The 19828-nt window shown below is 45.0% G+C and overlaps 1 protein-coding gene across 6 annotated transcripts in view; it reads right to left on the bottom strand.

The window, feature by feature from the left end:
- Positions 1-5223, bottom strand: part of MFAP5 (microfibril associated protein 5) — a 67681-nt gene extending 62458 nt beyond the window's left edge. Inside the window, exons 1-2 of one of the 6 annotated variants that reach the window (XM_053301331.1) lie at positions 5142-5223; positions 2205-2257 (exon numbers count right to left, since the gene is read on the bottom strand). Coding sequence is in view for 1 of the 6 variants with exons in the window: in XM_053301327.1 (XP_053157302.1) it covers positions 2201-2257; positions 3669-3801 (190 nt within the window). In the remaining 5 variants the exon portion in view is untranslated. Of the gene's footprint in view, positions 1-436; positions 450-2200; positions 2295-3668; positions 3980-5141 lie in introns of those variants that run through there. The other 5 variants (XM_053301330.1, XM_053301333.1, XM_053301327.1 and 2 more) reach the window with 5 other exon arrangements.
- Positions 5224-19828: the final 14605 nt, after the last annotated feature.

Raw genomic sequence — 19828 nt, 5'->3', positions numbered from 1 at the left:
CTGTTTTCAGACTTCAAGGTAACAGAGAACTGGATGGCTTTTTATGACTAACTGGTTTGTTGTGGGAAAACAAAGATGGAACTCTAACTTCTGCATGCAAATTCTGCCCCTGCCCTATGACCAACAGAGATACAGACAGTGCCATACATTTCTAACTCCATCTCTGATATATCATTTCAAGCTCATCTCATCTTATATCACCAGTGTGGTGTAGTGGTGTTGGACTAGGCCTGGGGAGACCCAAGTCCAAATCCCCATTGTCATGAATCTCACTGGGTGATTCTGGGCTAGACACTTATCTCTCAGCTAGCCTATCTCACAGGGTCGTTGTGAGGATAAACATAACCATGGGCTCCTTGAGGGCATAGTAAAATATAAATGTAAAAAATATAATATATAAATATAACATATACAAGCCAATGCCTTGTTCAGTGACCTTTTCCTTCATCACTTTTGGTTTTCTATAATTTGATTTCCAATAATCCAAAGGCAGCCTGTAGGATACTACTGAAACTTCCTCTATGCTTTAAGATGTTGCAAAAAATCTAGAAGCAATATCTCACCATCTCAGCAAAATATCTCAAATACCTGAACAGTATATCCGCAAAACAAAATCCAATGGTGGACAATTTCTAGGGATTTTTCTACAGTGGCTTTCATATTTGGAATTTCAACACAAAAGAACAATTGTAGGCTTTTTGCAGATTATTTAAAGTTAAAATTGTCTGCTTATTTCTTCTTTCCTGTCTCTTTTCCTTTTATCTTTATGCAATTTCCCCTCTTACATCCATTGTTTTCTGTCTCTTCCTTCAATTTTATATCCTTGATAATTAGCATCTTTTGGGCTCCCTTTCCCAAAATATCTGTTGCTCTCCATTTTGCTTTCACACTTTCATGGCTGAGCCTTCCCCTCCTTACATCCTTATTCCCTCTTTTTTGTTTGTCTCTGTTCATCTCTCTCGCAGCGTCCATCTGTGTTCCTTGCTGCCTCTCACTTGCTCTGTCTCCTTGGTTTCCTTTCAGTCACCTTCACTGGAATGTTGGCAGCAACATTCCCCGCCCCCCCCCAAGAAAGTAACAAAATAAATTAAATATCTAAAAAGCCTGCTGGCTGGCTGATAGGCAAGTAGGCAGGCGTGTTCTGTTTCTGAAGGTTCCGCATTCTGAGAGTCTTTCTTCTCCTTGGTAAGTGAATAGTTATGTTCTCTACCCACCACACCCCTCCAGACCCTATGAGTGATGGATTACACTGCAGTAGAGGCTGGGAGCACTGCAGAAAGAAAAGGCTGGGGAGGGGAGGAGCAAAAGAAAGACTGTCAGCATCAGGGCAGGAAAGAGAGAGACTGGGGATGTGTTTGTCTGCAGACGACACCATTCCGTCTGAGAAGATGGAGCCAAAAGGCATGAATATGTCTTGCCTCAACTGCTGCATGGGCACCAAGAGAGAAGTAATGGAGCAATGAAGTAGAAGAAGAGAAACACTGCAAAAAAGCAGAGTTTGCAGGAGTGGAGAAGGCAGACAAAAGGAAGAGTGCATGATAGGATGTTAAGGGGAGGAATAAAATGTAGTCTACGGCAAGACATGCAAAATGAATGTGCTCCCTTTGTAGTGCAGACAGTGTTCCCCCACTGCCTGCCTTTTTTGCCAGCAAAAGAACCCCATGCTAGTAATGTAAAAACATGCAAAGGATTGTGGGATGGCCATTAGGATACAGGATCTTTATGCAAAACAGGAGTATAAGTAGTATGACCACCATATCAGGACTAGCAATGCTGGCTGAATGAGGTGAAGCTCAAACGCACACTTGCCACTTTGAGGTTACTCCACATGGGAAATTGGTTTAAAAAAACAAAACATGGGGTGGCAGCCTTTTTCTCAATCTTGCAGCAGTTTTTTTCCAGAAAATGTATCTCCCAGAGATGGAGAAAGGAAGAAAGCGGTGAGGAGAGGGAAGAAAGCGGTGTGTGTGTGGGGGGGGGGGAGGCATGTTTGATGTTTGTGCAATCAGCCTTGAGAAAGGGTGCCCACCCTGCAACTGCTACCAGCTACTCCTACACCATTGTCTCCACCCCTCCTGCTGCTGGAGCTCCTCTTGCAACAAGCTGGCCTCCCATTGCTTCCCGCCATTCCCTTCTTCCTCCCCTCAGCACCACCCCCTCCCTCCAGCATCACAGGCAGCTGCCATCTACACACACTGACCTACTTCTCTCCACACGGAATCATCTCCTCCTCCTCTGCTTGCAGCAATGGCACTTTCTGAAACAGAAGGAGAGTGGGGAGAGGGATTATCAGCTCAGATCCCTCATGGAAAATGGGTAACGAGAGAGGCTTCCCCATATATTTTCCACATAGGTGGAGACTATACAGAGCTAAGATTATTCAGGTGAGAAACATTTGAGGGAAAAGATCTCTCCATCTCAACATGAGATTGATCTTGACTAATCATGCTTTGTCCACAGGTGCAAAGTTTCATGAGCACCAGGATATAGAGAGACTCTCTTTAAATTGCTCACTAGAAACCTTTAGATTCAAGTGATGAAAAGTTCTTTAAAAATACAAGTTTTCTGTGCCTGAAAAGAACACACTTGTGAACATTCAGATTTGACCTCCTCTGCCAGATTTCATTAAAGAGAATGCAATGTGGCAAGAGTGGGATGTAAGAAAGAATGGAAGACAGTAAGACAAAAAGAGAATGAATTTGTCAGGGGCAAAATCAAACACAAAACCAAATACTACCACATGGAGACTGCACCTGACAGACATTATTTCTGCAGGTACACTGATGTTTCACTGGTGCAAGCAAAATGTAGGTATCTCTGCACTTTTAACCATCTATTGAGGGAGCCCCATTCCAACTCAAGGTCTATAGATACATGATCACTGATGTTTAAATATGCCATCCATACTTTATGTTTGCAGGAAACAATGGTACAACATTGGTGTACCTGCAGCAATCCCCCACACCCGCAATATTGTCTGTTTTGATATGGCATCGGTCAAGAGTCATTGCTAAGGACACTTCTTTCTCTTCTCAAACCCTTCTTAGCATGTGAACTTAATATCTATGTTCTATGTTGGAATTGCCACCTGATGGCGCAGCAGGGAAGCAACCTGCCTAGAGAGCAGGAGGCTGTTGATTTGAATCCCCGCTGGTGTGTTTCCCAGAATATGGGAAACACCAGAATATGGGAAACACCTATATCGGGCAGCAGTGGTATAGGAAGAGGCATCATCTCATACTGCGTGGGAGAAGGCAATGGTAACCCCCTCCTGTATTCTGCCAAGAAAACTACATAGGAAGCTGCCATATACTGACCATTGGTCCATCTAGTTCAGTATTTTCTACACAGACTGGCAGTGGCTTCTCCAAGGTTGCAGATAGGAGTCTCTCTCAGCCCTATCTTGGAGGTGCCAGAGGGAACTTGGAATCTTCTGCTCTTCCCCAAGCGGCTCCATTCCAAACATGAGACTAGGGCAGAATCAACCACTTGACTCAGGGCTGTAGCTAGGGGAGAGGAGACCCATGTTTGCCCCCGCCCTCTGCCCAGCGGCGCCTCAGAGTGAGGGGATAATGAAGAAAATAGGGAGGGGTGGAGCTGGGGGGCACTCAGGAGTTGGGGGAGCAGGTTCTTTGAACCCATTCCCTCAATTATAGCTGCACACCTACCCTGGTCATACCTACAGTCAGGTGGTGATGGGGCGAAGCAGAGATCTGAACCCAGGTCCACATTTACCACACTGCCTATTGAAGCTTGGCTTGTGATACAGTACTTGTCTTCATTTACCTCCACCCGAGGCATAGCTTTGCGCACAGAATTCCCAAGCGGCAGAGTGGGGCGGGAGACAAACCCACTCCCCTGGCCCATTGAGGAGCGTCTACATCCCCAACCCAGGGGCATAACTACTATTAGGCAAGGGGAGGCGGCTGCCTGGGGGCCCCCCAGAGGAAAGTCACATATGAAGGGTGTGTGTGTGCATCAGCGAGGGGCCCATTTTAAAATTTTGTCTCTGGGCCCACTCCAGCCTTGTTACGCCCCTGCCCCAACGGTTTAGGTGAAAAGGGAACAAAGAGGTGGTGTTGTTGTTTTTGCTTTTTTAAAGGGACGAGATCTACACACGAATCATTTCAGCCTCGCCACCCCCTCCTGTTGATCTCATCTTGGGTGCGTCAGTAGCAGCACATCGGCCTAAGGGGCGGGATGGAGGGAAGGCAGGCGGGACGTGCGGCGTTTAGTCATTCTGCGAGCAGCAGCCGCAGACACTTTGTTGCTGCTGTTGCTGCTGAGGCCGGTTTCATCCGGCTCGCACCAGAAGAGGGGAAGGCTGCGCAAAGCTGTAACGCCGCCGCAGCTGGCGCTTGAGGGAGAAAGAAGGCGCCGCGCCGCACCACACGGCTCTTCCCTCCACGCTCGCGCGTCGGGCTCTTTTTCAGACGCAAAGCCGTCCTCCTCCCTCCTCTGACGTGGCCCTCCGGCTGCTGTTCTTGCTGCTCAGTGACACATAAGCAGCTTCACGGAGGAGGCTCTTGTTCAGCCTGACTACTGGCGTAAGAGACTTGCTTCCCAACGCCCAGGCTGCCACATAGCCTGTCTGCCATTGAAAAAGCTTGGCTCGTATTCCAGGACATCCCAGAGGCTCTTACAGAAGCGTACTGGGCGGATGCGATTTGCTTCTCCAGAACAGAAATAAAAGAATGTTCCTTCCAGGCATCACGCCACATAGCTTTCCCAAAAAGACTGGAGTGAAGGGAGGGGTGGTCTCCTCTTGAGAGACAACTGTAGTGCTGCATGAAACGGGTGTGCGTGTGTGTCCACAAAGCCAGGAAATTGGAAGATGTGCCAGTGATCAGTAATGATGTACAGTGTCACAAACTGCCCTCCATGCACCCCCACCTTTCCTTGGTATTTGAAGCCCAAATCAAGATGAGAAGGACAGAGTGCCTGGCTGGCACCAGCAAAGATTCTCTGCATTGCTCTATTCCTGCACTGCTGTATGAAGCAGCTGAGCCTGATTGCAGGGCTTTTCAAACCCAGTTTGTTAGATGTTGTTGGACTACAACTCCCATCATCCTGAGCCATTGCCTTGCTTGTTTTCATTATGTTACATTCTCAGATCCAGAGTAAGAAACTTGAGCTCTCACATCATTCATTCTGCCCCTAGAGTGCCAGGGGAAGCCTCCTGAGCTGGGATGCATCAGTGTCCTCCTTCATCAGTGTCCTCCTCAGTGTCCCCCGCTTCATCAGTGTCCTCCTCAGCCACCTCCTCTGTGTGCCCACTGAGACTTTAAATATAGAACTGGAAGAGACCAGAGGCTATAGAACACAGGATCTGTCACAGTGGTTCACTCCACTGTGACAGACTGGGGGTCACTCAATGCTTTCTTGGGATCTACCCAATTTGGGGTAATTGGGATCAGAGCAATATCTCTACCAGGGGCGTAGCTATAATTGAATGAAAGGGTTCAAAGAACATGGGCCCCCAGCTCCTGAGGGCCCTCCAGCTCCATCCCTCCCTATTTTCTTCATTGTCTCCCTCACTCTGGGGGGCCGCCCGAGAGAGGGATGAACACAGGCCAATTTGGGATCTGATCCCAATTTCGGAGCACACCACTCCTTTGAGGTAGGCTGCCACCAGTTGAAGACTGATCTAAAGCCACTGACTAGGCTCAGACATGGCTTGAACAACTTAGAACTGTCTGGTTTGGGACTTGCAGACATTGTATGTACAGCCAGAGTCCACATAACCCAGCTCTAGATGAACAGAATATTACTCTAAAAACAACTCATCAGTAGCACATGACCTTATGAGGCACATGGGGAAGAGTTTTGCAAGTAACCCTCCAGAATCTTTTAAACCAGACTGAAGTTTAAATTGTAATTATATTAAACGTATTAAGAAAATAAGCAGTGCACACAGAGTAAGAAAATGGGGAAAATTTTGAGTAAATTGGAAGCACACAGGAATCCACAAGAAAATACAAAAGCATGAACTGATTACCATTGAGTTCTACCTTAGTCTAACAATAATCAGCTCCTTGATTGAGAGAGCATTAATCTCTACAGCTTCTCCCTTTCTGGGCACCAGAAGCAGCTGGTGACATTGTGCCTGGTTACTGGTAACCATGACTGTACTGGTGGCCAAATGGTGGGGAACTCACAATCTAAAAAGAAATATAAGATAGGCAACAGCCAATGGAGGGATTCTATGCTGGGGCTGGATAGGGCCAGTTGCTTCCCCCTGCTCAATAAAGAGAATCACCACTTTAAAAAGGTGTCTCTTTGCTCAGTTAGTCATGTCCTGGAGGGGTTTCCCATGCTCTGTGTGTGCCTTTAAAGATAGTAACAGGGCTGTGTTATTCTTATAGCCCTCCCCACTGCCCTTCAGTGCTGGGACAAGGCGGGAATGGCTCTCACACTGGAGGAGTTTTGTTTTGTTTTGAAACCGAAGTGGCCCTCTCACTTGAAAAATAGTGAAGATCTGACCTACCTATGGAGTTTTCCCACTGTAAAAAACAGACTCCCCCCACCTGCCTACCCCAAGGTCTAGGAGAGAGAAGAGAAATCTGTTGTATATGCTCCTGACATCCCTCTAGGGCTGGGGTTTGTCAAACTGCCAACCCACAGACCAGATCAGGCCTGCGGAGCTCAACTGTCCTGCTCCCCTGAAACAGCCCCAGGACCAGGGGCGTAGCTAGGGGACAGGGGGCCTGTGTTCATCCCTCTTTCTGGCAGCCCCCCAGACTGAGGGAGATAATGAAGAAAATAGGGAGGGATGTAGCTGGAGGGCCCTCTGGAGCCAGGGGCCCGTGTTCTTTGAACCCTTTTGTTCAATTATAGCTACGCCCCTGCCCAGGACAAGATGCTGCCATGTTTCTTCCCCGCCGCTGTGCTGAAGCAGCTGCATGTCCAGCTGGCTTCTTTCTTCCTGCCGCTGCTGCTGGCATTTCTCTTCTCCCCTCCACCCCTTGTGCCCAAGCAGAAGCTATGAGTTTGTTGCTTCCTTCCTTCCTCCTGCTGCTGGAACAGTGCAGGGTGCTTTGGCAAGGGAGGGAGGAGGAGGAAGAAGAAAGGAAGATAGTGAGAGAAATCGGGAGGAGGAAAGAAGGGTGAGATAGGAGAGGGGGAAGAGGGGTTCAGCTTTCCTTGGGCACAATGTTGATCCAATTATGGAGTGTTAAAAATTATTATTATTATTATTATTATTATTATTATTATTATTATTATTAATTTATTTATTCACACAGTCAGACAGGTGTTATTGACTGGTTTGTTTTATCTAGACATCAAGTTCTTCCCAAGGACCTGGGATGGCTGAATTTTATTGTCAATGTTGTTGCTGTTGTTATAGATATCGTTGCAGAATATAGGGTGTTCCCAGTAAAGCTGCTTTTTGTAATTGGCTGATGGTGATTTCTGTGGCCCCTATGGTGTTGAGGTGCTCTTCAAGGTCTTTTGGAACTGCACCCAGGGCGCCAATTACCACTGGAATTATTTTGGTCTTTTTCTGCCACAGCCTTTCAATTTCAATTTGTAGATCTTTGTATTTGGTGATTTTTTCTATTTCTTTTTCTTCTATTCTGCTATCCCCTGGTATAGCTATGTCGATTATTTTAACTTGTTTTTCTTTCTTCTCGACTACAGTTATAACTGGTGTATTGTGTGGCAGATGTTTGTCTGTTTGTAGTCGGAAGCCCCATAATATTTTTGTATCTTCATTTTCTACAACTTTTTCAATTTTATGGTCCCACCAATTTTTGGCTACAGGTAGCTTGTGATTATTATTATTATTTCTTGTTTACACAGTCAGACAGGTGTTACTGACTGGTTTGTTCCATCCAGACATCGAGTCCTTCCCAAGGACCTGGGATGGCTGAATTTTATCATCAATATTGTTGGTTATTATAGATATCGTTTCAAAATATAGGCTGTTCCCAGTAAAGTTGCTATTTGTAATTGGCTGATAGTGATTTCTGTGGCCCCTATGATGTTGAGGTGCTCTATTATTATTATTATTATTTTATTTTACATTTATATCCCGCTCTTCCTCCAAGGAGCCCAGAGTACTACAAGTACTACATAGTTGAGTACTACAAGTACTACATACTTGAGTTTCTCTTTCACAACAACCCTGTGAAGTAGGTTAGGCTGAGAGAGAAGTGACTGGCCCAGAGTCACCCAGCTGGTTTCATGGCTGAATGGGGATTTGAACTCGGGTCGGGTCTCCCCGGTCCTAGTCCGGCGCTTTAACCACTACACCATGCTTGCTCTCAAAAATCTGTTGGGAACAATAACAGTTAAAATATGATGGTTATGTTTAGAATGTCTCCCACCCTCCACAAAAGTTCCCTGCACATATTCTGGTGTAAAAAGTAGTGCATTCAGCTAATTTCAGTGGCAGGATTGTATATGAAAAACTTGTTATCCGTAGGTAATTGGGAAGTATGATATTCTGAATTTCTTCAAAAAAACTACCAAAAAACCCCCTATTTAAATTTTCCTGGAGAATATTCTGGTGTAAAAGTAGTACACTCAGCTAATTTAAGTGGCAGGGCAAAGGAGGGAGGAAGAGAGTGAGAGAAAGGGGTGGGGAGGAGGAAGAAGACAGAAGGTGGTATGAGGTGGATGCGAGGCAACAGAAGGCAGCGCAAGGCTATGTGCGGCCCCCCAGAGATGCATCGGAATAAAATCTGGCCCACCACCCAATTGAATTTGACATGTTTCAAGAGGCTCTTTAATGTTCCATCTGCTGCTTATATATGGAAGGTTCTTTAGTTTTTATAGTTCTCAGTTTTTAAATAACTTTTAATTTGAAACTTTAAAAAAATGTAAATTGTATTTGTGGTTTTAGTCTGGTCTTTTAACTTGTTTAACTTAATTTGTTTAACATCTGTAGTCTTCTTTTGCATTGTATCTATTTTATACATGTTGTCAGCCACCCCAAGCAGTAGTGTACTGGAGGGGTGGAGTATAAATATTCTAAATAAATAAATAAATAAATAATAAAATCCCTGCTCTAGGGTAGGGATGTGCACGAACCTGTTTGGAGGCCCTTTTACGGACCTCCAAACAGGTTTGAACATTGGGCAGTTTGGAGGCTTGAAAGCGGAGGGGACAACTTTAAGGGCAGGGGAGGGTGCAATTACCCTCCCTCCGCTTTCCCCCTGCTGGCACTGGCTTTGTAAAGACTCCATCAGGGTGGCAGCATACCTTCCTGCCCCTCTTTGGCTGGAAGTGGCTGAAAGTGCTGGAGGCATGTGCACATGCTGGGCGCTTGTGCGTGCACATTGCATTCACTCGCACGTCTGACATATGCATGAGCGAGCAGGTATAGGTACCAGCCATAGGTAAAACTTTGCTCTAGCTTGAGGATTGAGCTTTATGCCTACCACTCCACCTGCTACTTTCATTGAACTGTTTATGTGCTCCAATGCATGATCTGCATCAATAGCACAAAAAGGGACTTTTGAATTCTTATTTACAGCCCAGTTTCCATTCCAGAACTCTTGATAAATCTCCTTGTCAGTGATCATGTGATTCCATCTCAACCAATTAAAGCAGGATCATTTGTGCATAACTGATCTTGTCACATGCAAAGAAATATTTGGTGAATGCTTCAAGTGACACTAAATATAATTCCCAACTACCTGCCCTAACAGAGCGAATGAAAAGCAACATCTCCATTACCAGCATGTATTGACGCATCACAAGTAGCAGAGGTTTCCTTGCCATCTGTGAGTCAAACTGATTGATCCTTTCTAAAACACTATGTGATTTGATCATCTCCTCCAGGTTTCTGTGTGCTTCTTTAATTAGCTCTGGATTCCCATCTGCACATGACTTTTCAAGATTTTCAGCTGCAACTGTAATTATTGGCAGTAGATGAGGAAACTCTTCAAAGAAGGCATCTTGGTGGAGGTTAGAAAAAGCTTCTAGTGTGACCATGTGAACTTGTACTCCTATCTTCACAGACTTGCCTTTGATTATCTGCTTTTCTGTGAGTAGTCCATATAGGTTAGCCTCTGCCCAACATAGGTCAAGTCCACTGTTTTCAATATAGGTCCCAATAGAATGTAGCTGGGGGCCATCACTATATGTAGTTCTCCAGATTGGAGTACAATATTATCCAAATCCTTTCGAGCCATTTGGAGCTGCTTTGCTGGCTTGTAGAGACCCATGTATAGTGTGACTACCCTTGCATTGGTACCCTGTAGCTGCATGAGTATAGTCAGTGAGTATAGCCACCTGTGTGCAGGAGCATCTATTCATGGTGGTGTACCAACTTGTGCTTTTGGGAGTCCATGTTCTAACAGTGAGTTGTATCCAGACCATTTGGGAATTTGTATAAGCTAGTGTCCATTACTTTATCTTCATCATTAGCTTCATCATCTACTCCACTGTTTATTTATTTGATTTCTACACCGCCCTTCCAAAAATGACTTAGGGCGGTTTCCACCTGTACAAGGAATGCTGCTGTTTGTGAGATCTAACCACTGATTGTCCCATAAGCCAGGTAATGTCTGCTAGACAGGATTCTAGTAATTGTGGTTGGGAGTATTCTTTTAAATTGAATGAGGTGTATACTAGACTAATTGGTTTTGCTGATGGTTTGACAATTTGAAAGGTTATTGTACTTGGGAGTTTCTTCAGTGAGTGGTTTAGAGTTCTACCTGTTAGCTCAGTTAGTGGTGTCTCATATTCAGGTTCACATCTCTGAGCTATAGCCATTGTTGTTCCATGAAGAGTTTGTTTACCATTGGGCATATCCTAAGTGAGATCAGTACTGTCTATTGCAAAGAATATGAATCTTCCTTCAACTACATCAGGAGGCAAATAGATGCCATCATTGACCAGCATTCTTTCTACAACAGTTGTAGCTATCTGTGCCTCAAGTCTTGAAATCCTGTTATAGTCAAAACACAAACCAAACTGATGCAACATATTAACAAGCTTCTTGCTCCAAAAAGCTTGGCGAACTGCTATTGCAATTCCCAGTTGTTGAGGCAATTCATGGGTGGTCCTTAGAGTCTGTGACTTCTTGTTTTGGACCCGGTCCTGGGACAGAAACAAAGACACTGTAGTCTGAGCTAAACTCATGGCATGCTGATTGACTTCATAGTCTCCCCCCCGCCCAGCTCCTGCCATGAATAGGCTTGTGTTTGGTCCCTTGTGAACCCAAAAGAAGAAGCTATACAATTCACTTGGAACATTCCGAGCGGTAACTTCTGTAAGTGAACCAGAAAATACTCATCTCTCTGCTTTGGTAATAAGTTTTTGTAGAACCTTAGCAGCATCATAAAGTATTTTCATGTCATCATTTCCATCAGTGTTAATTGATGTTAACTTCTGCTAATTGAATTGTAGCATCCCTTAAAATTTAGACAGAAACACGTTCTGATCCATTCACTCGTTTTGGCTTATGGAATTCTACACTTGGTATATCATGCTGTATAAGCTGCTTTATTTTTTTGCGGCTGGGATGGCTGTCCACATTATTTGCCATAAGGATTCCTGTGTTTGCCTCTTGAAGATGAGCCATGGTGACTATATTTCCATCCAACAATGTATTCTCAAACAGACTAAGGAATTCAATTTCAGCTGCCACCTCATTCACTGTGTTTGGTTTTTGTGGGTTGAGTGATGAGCGATTGACATGTGTTACACATGTTGCCCAGCACCATTTGTGGTATTTAATGTCAGTAGCATGTGCATCTTGAGGATCAATGGATGTACAAAGCCTGACAAGCAGTTTCTCATTCCCACTTCTTTCAACTGCATATTTCAGTGACTGACCAGCATTTTCTGTAGCTACTAAATGCAAAGGGTTCTTGTAACCTGGTCCATTCTCACAAAAGAAACACAATTCCCTTTTGTAAAGTGATGATCAAGGTACTGCTTGATAAGTACTGCTTAGTACTTGATAAGTACTGCTTGATCAGTGTTGCTGATGCACGCTGGATAATTGAGAAAGCCAAAGAATACCAGAAAGAAGTCAATATGTGCTTTATTGACTACAAAAAAGCCTTCAATTGCATCAACCATGTCAAGTTGTGGAATATCCTTAGGAAAATGGGCGTCCCAGAACACCTCATTGTTCTCATGAGAAACCAATACACAAGACAGGAAGCCACAGTCCAGACTGAACATGATGAAACAGAGTGGTTCCAGATCAGCAAAGGAGTAAGACAAGGCTGTCTACTTCTTTATTCAATTTATATGCTTAACATATACTGAGAGAAGCTGCACCTCCACGGTCCGGCACTGGGGAGGGGGGGGCTCTTTAAGGGTGGGGAGGGTATACTTACCCCTCCCACCGCTTTACCCCTCCAGCGCTCCTGGTATTTAACGCATTTGGGGCAGCAGGGTACCTCCCTGCCGCCCTTTCCCCAATTTCTTGGCAAAAAGCTTCAAAAAGCTAACTGCGCGTGCGTACGCCACGTGCATCACATCCATGCGTACGTCAGATGTGGGTGTGTGCGGCGTACACACGTGCAGTCAGCCTTTTGAAGCTTTTTGCTGAGGAACTGGGGAAGGGGCGGAAGGGAGGTATGCTGCCGTCCCAAATGCATTAAAAACTGGGAGTGCGGGAGGGGTATTTACACCCTCCCCCACACTCAAAGGTCCACCCCACCGGTGTCGAACCGCCGAACCGACCCCAGGTCCGGACCGGTCTGGAGGCCCTTAGAATGGGCTCCGGACCAGTCTGTGCACATCCCTAGTGCCCAAACAGCTTAGTGGGGTAGTCACCCTTCTTGCACAGATGTTTTTGGAGCTCATACTCCAAGTTCTCATATGTCTCCAGGGGGGCAGGCGCAGAAGTCAATATAAGGTCTCGCTGGTAACTCAGAAAGGATTCCACTATGAGCAGTTCTTTTATTGTTTGGTTAAGATGGGGTGTCCATTTTGAAAGGCATCTGCCTTGGCCCTCCATTAGAATGCTGAGCATATAGCGAGTTTCCAGGCGTGACTGTTGGGCAAAGGGCTCCAATTGCAGAAAGAGAGGAAAGTGATCGCTATCTAGGTGCAGCATGACTTCCAAGTTCACAACAAAATAGAACAGATTGCCAGAGAAAGCAATATAGTCTATAGTGCTTGTTTTTATGCCAGATAGATGGGTATATTCTCCTGGATGGTCATTCTCCATTGAGCCATTTAGGATACAAAGCAAGTAGTTATTGTCATATCTTGCTACTTTAGCTCCACAGACTTCAGGTTGGGAAATGCCTTCCATCCTCTCTAATAAAACGCTTGGTGTCCATCCGTGGACGGACACCAAGCGTGTGTCTGTGCCTCCCTGGCCTGTTCTGCGCATGCGCGGAGCGCATGCGCAGAACAGGGCAAGGGAGACACGACGGCTGGCACCCGGTGGCCATCTTGGGCGGCCAGAAGCGGCCGCCCCGAAGAAGCCGGGAATGCGGGGAAGGGGGAGACCGGCCAAGGCGGCAGCGAAGCCGCCGCCTCGGCCAGAGGACGTGGCGCGGCCAAGGCGGCGGTGGAACCGCACCGCCGAAGCCGGGCGGGGGGAGGCGGCGGCGGGGGAAGCCGGCCGAGGTGGTGGCGGAGCCGCCGCCGAGGCCTGGCACCGCCGCTGCAGCCAGGTGGCTGCGAGTCCTTGGGGCCCTTGCCCGGCCGGGGAGACCGGCCGGGAATGTGAGGCGGGGGCGGGGCGGACCGGACCGGCAGTGGCGCCCCCAGAGTCCGCCCGGCCGCCGCCACCGCCCACTCTCCCGCCCTCCCAGCTGCCCAAATACTCCTTCCCCACTCCCCCCCCAATGAATAAGGGCCAAAATGGCCCAGAAGAATGCCTCCGCGGCCGCCGCCATGGCCGCCAACCGCCCTCCCAGCTGGCCGAGACTTCCTTACCCGAAGCAGCCCGCGACAGTCGGGCGATCTAAAATCCATTTTTTGCGAAGAAGAGAGGAGCTCCCGAACAGAGCTCCTCTCTGTGCTAAGCCAATGCCCAAACTGCTGCTATGGACGCAAAGGACGCCTATTGCGTCCTTTGCGTCCATAGCAGCAGTTTGGGCATTGGCTTAGCACATTGGCTTAGCCTATTGCGTCCTTTGCGTCCATAGCAGCAGTTTGGGCATTGGCTTAGCACAGAGAGGAGCTCTGTTCGGGAGCTCCTCTCTTCTTCGCAAAAAATGGATTTTAGATCGCCCGACTGTCACGGGCTGCTTCGGGTAAGGAAGTCTCGGCCAGCTGGGAGGGTGAGGGGGGGGGGAAGGCCAGAGGAAGTGGGGCGGGGGGGGAACTCTCCCCTACTAGTGCCCGTTATCGCAACGGGCCTGAAAACACTAGTTGTTAATAAATGAACAGCAGTCTCAACAATATTTAAGTGGCACTAAGGATCTGAACTCCCCACCCCCACCCCAAGTCCTGCTATGCTGCCTCATTGTGGTGGGCTGTTCCTGGGAGGGATGAGTGCAGTATGCTGGGAGGTATACTCCCAGGAGGGTCACCCAAAGTGTGAAGATCATCCCATCTGCCCCTCTAAAGCAATCAGGCACCTATATTGGGCAGCAGTGATATAAGAAGGTGCTGGAAGTGGATGATCACTGACAACGACAAAGGCATAATTTCATACTGCATGGGAGAAGGCAATGGTAAACCACTCCTGTATTTTACCAAGAAAACCACGTGGATTAAAAAATGGGACTACATCAAGAAAATGAAAGTAATGACAATGGGTACAGCAACCAGCCTCAGAATTGAAAATGAAGACATGGAAGTGGTGGATAGCTTCTGCCCTTTAGGATTGACCATCAACTGTAAAGGATCCAGCAGTCAAGAAATATGCTGCAGACTAGCACTTGGTACGGTTGCAATGAAGGCCTTGGAAAGGATATTAGATGCCGTGACATGTCTACACCTACAAAGATTAGAATTGTTCTGACAGTGGTTTTCCCCGTGACACTCTATGGATGTGAAAGCTGGACTTTGAAGAAGCAAGAAAGACAAAGTATTGACGCTTTTGAACTTTGGTGCTGGAGAAGACTTTTGAGGATACCATGGACAATCAGGAAAACAAACAAATGGATCGTAGAACAAATCAATCAAGAATTTTCACTCAAGGCACAAATGACCAAGCTCAAACTATCATACCTTCGACACACTATGCGAAGATCCAGCTCCCTTGAGAAGTCCATAATGCTGGGGAAAGTTGCAGGAAAGAGAAGAAGAGGATGGCCAGCAGCAAGGTGGATGGACTGGATTATGACAGCAATGAATACACCACTGAGAAACCTTAAAGGCCAAGTTGAAGACAGATCATCCTGGAGAGAATCTATCTGTGTGGTTGCTAAGAGTGGACACCGACTTGACAGCACTTAATCAATCAATCGATCAATCAAGGATCTGAAATACACACAAAAACACAAATTGAAAACTATGCTAAAACAAACTTTTACATGCCAAAAATAACCTCAAACCCTTAACTAGGGAAATGTCATGAACAGCTGGGGTTCAGCAGGTTTCCACAACACGAAACTCCTCCCCCAAACCTTTGATAATGGTGAATTACATTTTTATGTTATAAAGGGACTTAAATCACTTCCTAACTGTGGTTAATTACCTTACAGACATGAATATTGCTTTTACATTATAAAATACTTAAAAAATTAACTTTCAGCTTTAATGAGCGAGTATTTATTTATTTAACATATTTTATACTGCCCAAAACTCACATCTCTGATTATAAAAAACAGAGCAGATTCTCAGACCACCACTGTGTGTTTTTCTTGTTTTTAGAGGTATCCTGAAGATAATTACATAAGTGATTTGCTTTTATCACAAAAATGCCACAGGTTTCTAAATCATCGTATATACTCCTGCACTATACACAACATTAGCGATATAGGAACTGTGGAATAAGTTGAGCTTTGTAAATAGGCAGTAAGTAGGCTAAATACGGTGAGACTACCTCAGTCTTTTTAATGAATTACGTCTAATTAAAGTGGTCCACCCCACTGAAGCCAATGGAATCTTCTTATTGCAGAAGACAAGTCCAGTTTTGCTGTCAGCAATTTGATAATGAGGGATGGGCAGCAAGGAGAGTGTCAACTGACGTAATTATGAAGAAGTGTGAGGGAGTCACTAACTTCCAACAGAATCCATTAGTTGGCTCCTGTGCTGATGTCAGAGGACAGGCAAGCATCAGTTTCATGATCAAAATAGTCATGCTCTGCATTTCTTTACCAGCACTTGTTACTTATCCATAGACTTCAACGGGGCAAAAGAATGTTAAACTTTTGAACCATTGGTTTGGTGAAGTTCTTTTCAGAATTTCACCAAACCAACAAAGGTTTGCTAGACAAGCCTGACAGACTACATCAGGCATTTTCACTTAAATTTGAAAGAAATGTATGCTATGCTGTTCTAAAGTTTTTAGAAAAAAGGACAAAAGTGTCAGTTTTCAGCACATTTTAACATTGCAGCTGTGACAACTTCGATAAGATCTCCTTGAAATTTGGCACATTTGTAGACGTCAGCAAGAAGATCACACACACCAAGTTTCAAGTTTTCAAGGTCTTGAGAGTTCATAAGCAACAGCATTTTGAGGTTTATAATGGTGGAATCTTATTTTTGCTATACTCACCTTAAATAAAGGGGCACTCCTGTGCCCTTCTAATATATATAACATTATTATATAAATATATAACTTCTGTCTCTTTCACCATATCACACCCCCAGAGTGGGTATGATATGGTAAAAGAGACAGAAGTTATAAATTATCTTTATCCAGAGCAGATAAAACACACACACTTCACAGGCAAGCAAGGGCCTGCTGGACCAGATGCATGAAGTAGGTGGAGAAAGTAGTGGGATTGACTTGAGTGTTCCCCAATTATGATTTTCTGAAATGACAACCCCACATCAGTCACTTTCACATTGGCACAATTATGTTATAATGGCATGTCAACATCTGGCATGGCCCTCTTCCCACTTGCTCCAGGACCCTGGAAGTATAATCCTGGGGGGAAAAGGAGGCTAGAGAGTGTTTCCTAGTGCCATGTTCTTTGAAAGAACACATTCAGAATCAAAACACAGGTCACACATAAATCATGGTGCTGATTGCTGTCAGGACAAACAACAAGGATTCCCAACCTTTTTAAACAAATGTACCCCTTATGTTGCAAACCTTTACCTCAGGTACCCCCCCACCCAATACTTAAATGTTACACGTATGAGACAGGTTACTCCAGTTACTGGCTTAAATCTAGACTAAGTTACCTATGAGTACTCTCATTGAAACTAATAGGACAAGTAAACTTGCCCCATTAATTTCAATAAGGATGTAATTAATTACAATCTGGATGTAAGGAAGTGATGAATCACTGCCTGACAGATAACATTTAACAGGTAACATTTAAATTTGTGTATAACTCAAATTTAAGTGTTATAGTTGGGGAGGCAGACTACTACAGTCACTGGCTCACACCCACACTGTTTGAAAGCAGTCCCATTCCTGAAATTAATGGGACAAGTTTACTTGTTTATTTCAATGGAAGTACTCATTGCTAATTTTCTGAAGCTTGTCAGTCAAGTTGAGGGGAGGAGTATTCTGAGTTTCAGCAGGTAGACAGCCAAACAAGAGCAGAGGAGGAGGGGCTTCACACAACCACACGCGCACACACACAACTCTGAAGATGCATCGGCTTCAAGGCAGATGGGAACAAATAGCATAGCTGCAACGTGGGAAGGCAGGAGGGCTCCGAGTACCCCCTGGGAGCCCTTCAAGTATACCTTGAGTACTACTAGTACCACCTGAGGGGAATCCCACCTGAACTAGTGCAATTACCATGGGTGTCACCAAAAGAGCCCACGGAACTTTAAGAGACTCAGTTTCCTTTCTCCTGTCCCTACAGGATTTTTATTTAAGCATGTATTTTGATTCTTGTTCTAATTTTTGTTTTTTATTAGTCTCCTTGAATTTGTCAAAGGCAAGGTAGGGCACCTTACCTTTGACAAATTCAAGGAGGCTAATAAAAAACAAACATTAGAACAAGAATCAAAATGTACTATGATAAAACAATACTCATAAAGCTGCAGCAGCAGGGGGGGTGGAAACAAAAATAGTAAAACATTAACAGAACAGCAGTTAAAGCATAAAAGATAATCAGAGCATAGAATAAATAAAACATTAAACATAAACATTCTAAAAAATGCCAGGTTTTTGCTTGGCACTTGAAGGCACATCATGTTGGGACCTAGTAGACCTCCCTGGGGAGGGCAGTGAAGGACTTTCTTCCTCATTGAAATCAACTCTTGTCCATTCTTTTATTCATTGCAATGGCACATGACCAGAATAATTTATTAGGTTGCTTTTTGGTCAGAAGTATACCCAAAGCAGCTTACATCAAAAATAAAAATCTAGCAATAATAATATCCAGCAATACAACTTCCTAGTTGGAATGTGCCCTTAGTCTGAATGGTATCAGATACCTTGCCTAGGGATGTGCATGTTCCACTTCAGGTATCATGTCTACCAAAACACGGAATAGCATTCCTCTACAGCTGCCTATGATTGAGTAGGATAATTCACTCTGTTCCCATTCTTTAATTCACCCAACTAGGAGGGTTAAACAGTAATACAGTTAGTACAAAAATGGAACATGTAGGAGCACATATTTGAAGAATAGCCAAAAAAGGAAAAAGCACAGGGCTAGTGAAACAATACCTTTATCACGACGAACGTTCACAACATAGTGTGCAAGCTTTTGAGTTAAGCAAGAATCTTTCCTCAGACTGTATGCAATTACAAAGCGGATAATAGATGTTTCTAGGAGAGGTATATCATTCAGCCTGGTCTGCAATCTTTTTCACTCTTAAGATGACAATAGAAAAAATTCTTGAAGATCAGTTAAGAACTGAACCTTATTTATTTCAAGCATTCTGTACAGCATTTTTGCCAAGGCAGCTTTCCAAAACTGTTTATAGAAGCTATTAATAAATAATTTATAACATGATAAAATGGTACAATACATGTGCTAAAATTCCCACATTATTATTGCCTTGCCTGTTCATCAGTTAGGTGCTGATGCTGCTCACCCCCATGTCATTGGCCACGCCCCCAGCCACCTGACCGCCGCACCAGAAGGCTAGAGTTGATTGCCTCATCTTTTCCCCAGTGGTGTTCAGTGCTGTTCTCCAGTCAACATTAAACATCATCAGCTGGCATGGAATTCTCACTCACTCACTCTTTGTCCTTCAGCAAACTTGCGTGCTTTGTCTCATATCACTGGACATTCGTGACAATGGACATTCAACAGCAGCAGCAGCCATCTTTTTGGCCTCGCTGTCTGTCTGTCTGTCTTCTCTCTCATGCATTCATTAAAAATCTGTACTTTGTCATTAAAAATGAATGTGGTGCACAAGGGAAAGCCAGCCAGTTGGCGCAGCCAGAGAGAGTGCCACCAGTGCTGAATGTCCACTGCCTGCTACAGCAAGCATTGACACTGCCAGCTGGAGGCAAACAGCGGGCATCACCAGGGGATAGAGTTATTTATTATTAAAAGTGAGTCCCTAGCAGAAGACTGTGTCTGTGCAGTCATCCCTTGCCAACCACAGATTTCCCAATCGCAGATTTGAGTATCCACGGCTGAGAAATTGTGTCCACCCTTGCCAACCACAAACCACAAGTTTGTGGTTTTTCAAATTTGGGAGGTTTTTTGGGTTATTTCTTTCCTCCTGACCTCGGTCAAGGGTCGAGGTGATTATCGGGGGAATGGGGGCAATTTTTGAGGGTTTGGGGGGTCATTTCCAGGGATCAGGGGATCATTTCCGGGCATCGGGGGCAGTTTCTCTATTTTTTATCTTTTATCTTTTCTCC

Source organism: Hemicordylus capensis, chromosome 2 (genome assembly GCF_027244095.1).
Source record: "Hemicordylus capensis ecotype Gifberg chromosome 2, rHemCap1.1.pri, whole genome shotgun sequence".
Classification (NCBI taxonomy): domain Eukaryota; kingdom Metazoa; phylum Chordata; class Lepidosauria; order Squamata; family Cordylidae; genus Hemicordylus; species Hemicordylus capensis.
The sequence above is the reverse complement of the archived record's forward strand: the minus strand, read 5'-3'. Positions and strand labels throughout refer to the sequence as shown.